A 10,547-nucleotide genomic window follows, 5' to 3' on the forward strand; every position below is an offset into this window, starting at 1 on the left:
CTATAGCCTAATTAGCATAAACCGACGGTCTTCAAAATGGAGGTCTTGGGTTCGAAACCCCTCCTCCCCAAGCGTATAAAAAAATAAAAAAAATGCTCAATAACTGCTGTGGAGTCACTTCATATGTTTACCTCTAGGTCCTAGAGTTCATTCAATAACTCCAGGAGATTCAAATCCTCAAAATTGTAGGCAGCGGCATACCCAATTCAAAATTAGATTGTTCATCCTCGGACTCAGATTATACTCATCACACCATCAAAATTAAGACTATGATACCAGTTAATAGTTATCTAATTCAACCTAACCCAGTCCAGTACTGATCCAACAAAAACAAGGGTACCTCCAGGACTTGACAGGAGTATCAGCGCTTAAGAAGCCATGAGCAAGACAAATTAGGGAAACATACCACCAATCTCATAACTAAACAAGAAGAAAAGGGGGGAAATCTAAGGATCATGCCCAAAATTATGATAATTCGAAATCTTGAATGCCCACAATCATAACGCGGTAAACCCAAGGTGGAAGGGCAGTGTTGGCGATTCTCATGCATCGTGCTCAGTCGTTTTTCCTAGTTCCATTGGAAGGAGAGTTTTTCTCCTTGAGGATCTTCAAAACATTGACCAGTGCTTGCAGGCGTTCCCATATATTTAGGCCATAGAGGGCTTCAACGAGTGACTCCTGAAACTCAAAACCGTTCTCCGCGATGGGATACTATGGTTGCGAAGCGAGAAAATAATCAGTGTTGTTATTATTGTTATTATTACTTTGCATACTCTAAAAACACACATGGAAAGAGAGATCGAAGATGACCTGTATAGGCTTAGGTATCTTTGTTTTTATAAAAGGCCACCATCTATCCTCAACAACTGATTTTACAAGACAGCAAGCTCGTAACCCTTCAACACCAGCAAAGCGTCCAAATCCACTGTGTTTCACACCACCAAATGGAAGGGACTGGAAAATCAAGATGCATCTCAGTTCAGTTGTATAAACAGCAATTTCCAAGGTTCAGTACATTTTATCCTTAGACGGTTTGACAGAGGAAAGTATGAGCAGAAAACAGGAAAAAAAAAAGTTTAAAGGATAAAAATGACCAATTATTTCCCAATTAAAACAGTTATATGAATAGAAACTAAGTTTTTCACCCCCAATGAAGGATATACATGATTCACGTGCATAATTACCTATTTATAAGGCAAAAAGACTTTTATGTCCCTGTGGGCTCTAATCTTGATGGTAGTAGATCTTTTAAAACAAATATAATCCACATCAATTGTTTCAAGTGAAGTAAATAATCTACCTGGTCCTAGCATGAATTTTGATAGAAAGTAAGATCAATACATTATCCAATAACAGCACTAGAATAATATTACCTGACACATGTAATTAGATGCAAAGTCATTAATTGCAGCAACTCCACAATGTATCTGTGAAGCTATCTCTCTGGCACGGCGTTGACTGCCAGAGAAAACAGCACAGCCAAGTCCATATTTTGAGTCATTTGCAAGTTTCACAGCTTCTTCATCCGTGCTAAATTTCATTATCGGCATGATTGGTCCAAAAGCCTGCATAAAATGAGCAAGTCCTTCAAATAATGAGTAAAGATCAAGGATCCTATACTTATATTCAAGTTCCTTACTGTTTCCATACCACGCAAGAAAAGAGCAAACAGAACCTCAAGAATGGCCTCAATACTAACCACTAAAACCATCATCATACTAAGTGTAAACTTATTTCATGATTGAAAGTAGTCCTCAACATCTATGACACCATATGCACATTTCGGATGCACAGACCAAAAGAGACAATTGCAAATGCTTCAGAACAGAACACAAGAGTTTTGGTACCTCCTCTTGCATCAACTTCATCGTATGATTTACTTTTACTATCACGGTGGGAGGAAAAAACTGATCCACTGCACCTTCACTTATATTACCAATGCTTCCACGAGCAACAATTTCAGCTCCTTTCTCTAAGGCATCATTGACAAGGCTTTCAAGCTTTTCAGAGTGCTCTTGCAAACATATGCCTCCCATATCATACTTACCAGCAAGGGGTGGGCCCTTCAAAAGATTATCAAACAATAGGCAAATGTTAGGTACTCTCTGATAAGGTAATTATCTTATATACTCCCTCTGTACATCAAGAACACTTTGTATCGTCAAAAAAATAAAAAAATCTTGGCTTAAAAATAAGTGAATTCCCTTGGCATGCTTTATTTAATAAGTGTGCATTTCCATGTAGGAAAGAATCCACCAGGAAAAGCAACATTCACAAGAGGTAAGGTATGCAAAAACATTGCATTTCAGGAAATTAACCTTAATGCCTCACAAGGCTGTTGGCAGCTGGCTTTTCCAGTTTATTAACACTAGAGTTAAAACTGTGGGTTTCACCCCAACACTGATGATTCATTGTGCCCAATAACAGTTAAAACCCAATGACTGGATCATTTAATGCTCAGTCCATCCATCGACTGGTCAAATACATAATTTCACATAGTCAATAATGCATTTGAGGCCAGTTTTGCACTGAAATGTGAAACCATTGACTTCCTAAATCACCATCAATAATCGTGAATCGTGTATCCTGAACTCCAACATGAGTTTTCATAGGAAACACCAGAAGTAACTAAATATCCACCAAGTATATGCAAAAATAGAAATTTCACTGATTTTACAGTATGGACTTACAGGCAAGACTTTTGAGTGCTGATTAGCACAGTCCAAGTAACTACTTAAACTCAAAGTTGTATAATATTATGAAAACACAAATGCTAGACAACAAAATAAGCATTTTAGTATATCGTGTCTGAAAAATATACTTACAGCTGAAACGGATTTAACAATTTTGGCCACTTCACTGACAAATGAAGAATAAATTTCCCTATGGACATAAAACCTCTCAGCACCAGCACAATTTTGTCCACTTGATTGAAGAGCAGCTCTAACAGCAATGTGTGCAACCTGTATTGGATTGATCAACTCATGTCAGCACAAATGGATGTCAAGTCCACTTACAAGAGAAAAAAGAAACTCAAGTAGGACCCATACGTGATTCACATCTACATCTTCACACACAATAAATGCATCTTTTCCACCAAGCTCAAGCGTAACAGGGATAAGTGTCTCAGCAGCATTTCTCATTATCTGCAGAAATAGCAAGCATGCCAACCTATAAGCAAGGCAAACACTGAATTGAGTGCAGTGACTAATTTGCTATAACAGCAGGCACACGAATAAGAATATGCTTCCTTTTTAAGGGTGGAAGAAATTTCAATTCATCAGGCACCTTTTATAGATGAACGTACAACCTCAAAAAAATTAAGTTCTTTGAGGTTGAAGAATAATAAAACAAAAAAAAAGTTTTGATCAGTAGATAAAGAAAAAAAATGAAAGAAAAAAAAACTACTAACTTCAAATTAAAGCTGCCTTTATCTTAAAAACAATAATAACCATATATAACCACCACTCATTGGTATTTGCTTCGATGCATATCTATGCATGCTTAAGACATCAAGAGTCACTGCAAGCAAAGTAATGATCAAACATAATTTTTCTTGTAAGTAATAATGATCAAACAATAATAAAGTGATAATTCGCTTCAGAATTGGAAAAGAAAATCAAGTTCATTCAATTGTCTAAAGAAAGATCATACCATCTTACCCACACCAGGCGATCCAACAAATATAACTTTGTCAACAGAAGACACCAGTGCTTCTCCGGTTTCAGCAAAGCTTTGGAGAGAAATGTCTGATTAACAGTCTAAAAAAATTCCTGACACATAGATAATAAAAGATCTAAACAAAAAGGGCATACCCTGTAATAACTTCAACCAAATTTTCAGGAGCTCCAACCGCAGCCAGGGCTGATTGAATAATTTGGAAATAGAAACATCCAGACCAACTTGCATGTTCTGAGACCTATTTACAAGCAAATTATTAAAAATTAAAGTTCAGTAAAATTACTCATCCAAAAGAAATTTATTATGTTTGAAGTAACCTCCCCAATTTAAGTCAATTAAAGCAGAACACAACATGATACAGGTACATGAAACAATGGTAGACATGAATATAGGGTGTAAGACAACCTCCAACTTAAAGGAAATAAAGACAAAGACAACAGTGTAGCAGTGTCATTTTGTGAATGTGCAAGGCATCCGAAATGACAAAAAATAAATGTAGGTAGTTAGAAATTAGATACCTTAATCACAATGCTATTTCCTGAAAAGACAGCTGCTAGCATTGGATTAAAAATATTATGGAAAGGATAGTTCCACGATACAATGGCACCAATAACACCAAGAGGGTGAAATTCCACTTTGGATTTCTTGTAAAACATTGACCTTCCAGAAGATCTACAAAAACAGTGATTCATGAATTAAAAAAATTACATATAGTTCGAATATATCCCAATTTGTGTATTACATGAAAGATATTCAAGTTTATGAGTAGAAAGTAGGAGATTGCAATAGTGATACGGTTCATCATGAATGGGCAATTGGTATGATGCCACATTCAAAGGGAGACATAAGAGTTCTTTAACAGGACATATTCAGGGACATATCATTCACGAAATTGGAAACAAGCAATATAGAGGCAAGAAGATTAGTCTCTTTTTTTTTTTTACCTACGTAGGCATGAAGATTAATCATTTTAATAGAATAGAGCCTGCTCATATAAACACAATTTCAGTAGTTCCTTCACGTCCAAAGTGGAGATCATTAAAAATTAATGGAAAAAGGACATACCGGTATTCAGGCTTTAGCCACCGCTCACCCTCTGAAAGAAGCCAAGTAATCTTCTCACATGTTGTCATTATTTCGCCTAAAGAGGCATCTACCATTGTCTTTCCAGTATCACGTGAAGAAACCCTAATCAAAATGACAGATGAACTAAAATTGGCACCCCAACTAAGCATGATATAATACAGCCATTGATTCCACACATATAGGACAGCCACCCCCCACACAAAGAGAGGGGGGGGGGGGAATAAGAGAGCAACCATGGCGAACCCACATGTCTACTATGATTATAAACACTTCTTCTAACTCCAATTTAACTAGCCTAGCAGAGAGAGAGAAGAGGGGAAGAAAAAAAACCATTCACACTTTTTTTATTCAGAAATGTATATCCTTCACTAACTCGTTCAAATCGTTCAAAGAACATTAAATAATAATAATGATACATAAGTGGTTAGGATTTAACAAAAAGAAGGGGGAGATCAATGGCTAAACAGATTCCTCCTACTCTATGGGACCAGAATCCTTACTTGCATATGAGCTGTTGGTGTTTAATTATATAGTTTAAAAGTATCCGCAAAAACTGGCGCCTTTGCTTGAAGCTGCTCTTTGCCCAGATTTTCTGTGCCTTCCTTGCATGTGCCACACGCTCCTCCACCTGAGCACAAATATTCAGAGTAGTTCTAGCTGAGCATGTATATTGGATAGGATCTTTAGTGGACTATGCAATGTCAGACAGTAGTTTTAGTTGGTACTCGCCCTCCCCTTTGTTAAATTTTAATCCACCAGAAACCAGTAGGGTGATATGCATTGCGACATCATTTAAGGTTGTACAGATGGATGGATAAACAGACATCACGGAGACTGAGAATATCTCTGGGTTATTAACAACTTTAAGTGGCATTTGCATAAGAATAGCTACTTACATGTACACAATGAGAAATGGATAAAAGGACCTTACACACACATATAAATTGATAATGGATATGCCTGTACACGTTCAGGTTAGAACAAAATGGCAGATGTGTATAAAAATGATAAAACATAGTTCAACAGATACATCATGTTTATCTCTGGAAAAAGAAAAAAAGATAGAGCATTGCAATCGAAAGAGCTATTAGAATTGAATAAAAAATATGTGCACCAAGCATATCATTCGGCTTATCACAAACCTGCAACAGTGAATCACAAATCTGCTTATAACAGAAATCACTGCTTAATAACGGTCAGAAATTAATTGTCTCCGTTAGTCCTACTATGAGATGAAAAATTGACTCCCCAAATTGGACCATTAATAATGATAATGCCACAAGCATAACTTCCACCTGCATGTAGTTTAATAGCCATTCATGATATCATTAATGGATTTATCCATTAATGATACAATTCCAGGCAAAAATGAAAAAATTCATCAATGTAAAAGTAGAGAGGAAAGGAGATTTGAGTGTAATTCCCGTTCTTTTTCTCTCTGCATTGTGTATGTTAAAACTTTCCAATGTCTGTATATAAGAAACCAACCAAAGTAGAGCAAACAACTCATAAATTCGTATATAACCACGTCCTCAATCTTGAATATAGTCAAAAACCTATAATCTGGGGTTCAATTCAAATGGATACAGGTTAAAAAAGTAAATAAATAGGATACAAGAATAAAGCTATCGGACCCAACTGATCTCAGTACCGAGAAGCACACAACATCACTAACCTCTGCAGGTGTTAATGCAGGGAAATACCCCAAGTATTTCATTGTCGCGGGCTCATAGCACTGAACTTTCGGGTCCGCCTGCTGCGTCCTTCCCCTCGGTGGAATCTGCACCAAACCAATCGCCAATAAAAGGTAAGAAACCAGGCCGTACACCAAAGTGAATAAAATTCATAATTCTACTATTTTCGCTTTTCTTAAGCGAAACTGGACATCCATTTTAGATTTTACGAGCAATATGAATTACTCTGAACTACTACTACGAAAAAAGAAAAAAGTTGACGCAAACTGAATCAATTTACCCAAAAAAAGAAGAGATTAATTTGTTGACCAGTTCATTTGCCTTTCTTAACGCAGATCAGACTGATAATATCAATAACAAGCGTCCTATTTTGGGATTAATTGGAAAGTAAGAGACAGTTAAGCCCGAAATCTTGCACAAAAATGGTTAGTATTTTTAATATCATACTAAATTCAGATAAAGTACAAATCCTGTCGAATTACAAAAAGCCAAAAAGAAAAAGGCAGTTGAGAAATTCACATATATGAAGCTTTCCTCTTGCATCTGACTCCCATCCTCCAACACTGCCATTGGCAAAACCACACCAGATCTTCAGCAACACAAAAATAGAGCGAGAGAGAGGGCGGGGGGGTGGTTATGAATCATACCGTCTGAGACATCGACGTCGATGGAGGGAACATTGTGAGGAATGAGCATGAAAAGGAACCGACAAATGGCGTAAGCTAATGCAAGAACCAGCAAAGGCCACCAAAACGCCATTTTTCTTCTGGGAAATGGAAGAGAACGAAAACGAAGCAGCAATCGCAACGGATTCTATTTTACTTGGGTTTACTTAATTCTTTAATTAACTACGATCGCATCTTCTGAAATTATTGGTATATAAGGAGGCCTTTAAATTTTGATTAACATGTAACTTTTTTATCTTTAACTAATCATTCAAAATTTGAAGTTTATACTGGATTAGTCATCACATTCTTTATAATAATAAAATATTATTATTTTTTATTACTTATATTTTTTTAATTAATTTTTATTTTATTTTCATAATTTTCAATAACTTCTAACAAATCATATTCATTTTTATTTTCACAATCTAACAATCTATAATATAATAATCTTATATATGTATATAGATAGTAAAATCTCACATGAATAAAAATTTTATATCTATAATATAATAATTTTAAAAAATACTTTTAGACTTGTTACAGTTCTTTTCATATTTAAAAAAAAGTATAGATTTACTGTAATTTATAATTTAGATAAAAATAATTTAATTAATTTAATGTAAAGTAAATATAGATAATATTTATTAAATTTAAAGATAAAAATATATTTGACTAATTTAATGCCAATATTCTTATCTTGTTTTAGAATTAACAAGTGCTATTACTAGTTTAAAATTAGTCCTCACTATTAACAGAAGATATGCGTCATCCTATAAGAGTGCCGCGTGTTTCAAGGTAACATAAAGGAGAGGAGAGAGAGAGAGAGGAGGGGGGGGGAGCTGGGTGCTATGCTACGGTGCTACCTATTGGCCAAGGCGCTATCTAGCAACTCGACTACCCACAAGATCAATGAGTTCAGCTGTAGGGTGTCCAACCATCCCGCAATTGTCGAGTCCATGTGGCCCTGCTGACATAGGTGGTCGAAATTTATAGTCACCTCGTGGGTTGCCGCACCAGGATCGCCTCCGGGTGGCCGAAGCTGACTAACCCATAGTAGCGGATGGATGTAGGGATTCTCCCTTAGCCTAGAGGAGGTGTAAAAAAAAAATCAGTGAATCATTAAATCAGACTGGACCAAACCAGACCGAACTGGTGAATTTGGTCCGATACTGAATTTGGTTCAGTTCGATACTGATTTTATTTTTCTTAAAACCAATCAAAACTATTTAATTTTAGTTTTTCTTTTTTTAAAATCGGATCGGAACGAACTGAAATGAACCGAACCAGTTCATATATATATTATAATTTTTTATATTGTATATAATTATAATTATATATAAAATCTTATAATCTTATATCAATATAGTTTATTGTATTAATAGTTATACTAATACTATATCACTATATATTATAATATTCTATAATATATCACTACATTATATATTATAATATATCTTTATAGTTTATAATACAATTATAATATACTACAATATATTATCACTATAGCTTTATATACTATAGTATACTATTATATATATTATATAATATGGTATATAGTATATTAAAATTGAAAAGTCAGACCGAAATCGATAAAATCGAAAGTACCAGTTTAGGGAATAACTGATACGGTTTTTGAAAATACAAAATCGGTGCATATTGATTTTGTCTCAAATCGGACCGGTTACAACCTTACGAAGGCCAACTCTTTTTGTTTTTTTTTTTAAATAGCTTTTTCTATTTGTTTTTTTCAAATTTTAAAGTATTATAATTTAATTTTTGTTATTATTTGAGTTTTTTAAAAGCAAGAAAAAGAATTAAAATACATGGTACCGTTGTATGGTGACACGTATTTCCCATTAACTACGATGAACGGGATTTCTCGCTGAGGGGATTAATTGCATAAAAGTCAAAATCCGAAACAAGCTAAAGCACATGGATAAATGGCCAATTATCCCTTAAAAATAAAAGTATATTCACAACACTTTAAATATAACGTTGTGTAAGACATTAATAGAATAGACAGTTATACAATTAATTTTTAAGTTAACTTGCAGTTCAATTAGTTTTTTCTTTTTGGGAGAATGAGGTTGTAGATTCTAATCTTATTAAGGAATTCTCTCTTTATAAAAATAAAAATAAAAATAAAAGTAGAAGTTATGAATATAATCATCTTCAGAACTTACCGTTGGAGTATCGTCAGTACAAATATGTAGTTTAATTTTTTATTATTAGTTTTAAATATTTTTTTAAAATCCTTAACAATTAAAAAAAAATTTAAAATATATATATAACTTCAGTAATAATCATTTTCTTAATCATTAAATAAAATAAAAAAATTAAAATATTCAAGCAGTAACTTTAAGCGATAACAATAAAGAAGCTAAGTAGCATTTTCTTATTATTAATAATTCCAACTCTTTGCACCTTTAGCTATGGACGTCATTTGGTTCCTTAGAAACAAAGTCATCTACACAGCCTTCAAACCGTCACTAACTCAGCTTGTCTCATTTGTAGCCTCTCTTCTTTTGAACCACATCTCAACTTGGGCTCAGAAGTCTGATCATCCCATAGTTAGAGCACACATTATTAGATATGGCTTTAACTTGCTTCAATTTGATGTGGCAATTAGAGGAAAAGGATGCACCACAACATCCATTTGCAAAACAAGTGATGGTAACCCCATCTTCGGTACCACAAGTTTCATTAGCAACATCAATCCTAATGTGGATGAAGCAACAATAGTGTTTGAAGGCATCCAAGAGGTACATAACAAAAATCTGAAAAAATTATAAATTGAAAGAGACTCCCAACAAGTGATTGATTCCATTTCAAACCATAATTTCAGATTTGATTGAGAAATTTAAGGTATTTCATCAGACTTAAGATATCTGTTTCATTCATTTAAAGATTGGGTTGTAAATAAAATTAATCGATCACAAAATCGATATGCGCATAAAATAGCACAATGGGCTACTTCCAATCATCATTATGGAAACTTGCCCCTCTCACCATTCCACCAACATTGCTGAAATTTCATAGTGGAAAGGATCTTCTTAGTTTGTAATATTTTAAGACTTGAACTATGTATTTCTTTTTCTAGTTTTTATAATGAAATAGCTAACTTGCCGAGATAAAAAAAAAATAAAAAATAAATAAATAAATAAATAGTAGCATTTTCTTAATATGATGCAATTTAAAAAATAATTAAAAATATTTAGCAATCATGTCGTGTCTTGTGAGTTGTGAAGGTAAATGACTTGACTTCGCAATTACAAAACTAACTCTTGTTATCCGTACGGTGTAATATTAAAAGAGGATTTAAATATATTTTTTAACATATTTTTTAATATATGTTATAAAATAATCTTAATTTTATAAGATATTTTATAAAAATATTCCTTATTTTAAAATATTATTG

At 33.9% G+C, this 10,547-nt stretch overlaps 1 protein-coding gene across 1 annotated transcript; it reads right to left on the reverse strand.

Moving 5' to 3' along the window:
• Positions 1-200: 200 nt before the first annotated feature.
• Positions 201-7,311, reverse strand: LOC108994823 (aldehyde dehydrogenase 22A1). Its single transcript, XM_018970205.2, has 14 exons — positions 7,109-7,311; positions 6,981-7,024; positions 6,443-6,547; positions 5,268-5,395; positions 4,747-4,869; positions 4,200-4,353; positions 3,816-3,919; positions 3,655-3,733; positions 3,051-3,146; positions 2,826-2,963; positions 1,848-2,063; positions 1,374-1,565; positions 811-954; positions 201-711 (listed from the first exon to the last, which is right to left on the reverse strand). The coding sequence occupies exons 1-14, from the start codon at positions 7,218-7,220 to the stop codon at positions 556-558; spliced, it is 1,791 nt and encodes a 596-aa protein (XP_018825750.1). The 5' UTR covers positions 7,221-7,311; the 3' UTR covers positions 201-555.
• Positions 7,312-10,547: the final 3,236 nt, after the last annotated feature.

This window comes from Juglans regia, chromosome 12 (assembly GCF_001411555.2).
Source record: "Juglans regia cultivar Chandler chromosome 12, Walnut 2.0, whole genome shotgun sequence".
In the NCBI taxonomy this organism is placed as follows: Eukaryota; Viridiplantae; Streptophyta; class Magnoliopsida; order Fagales; family Juglandaceae; genus Juglans; species Juglans regia.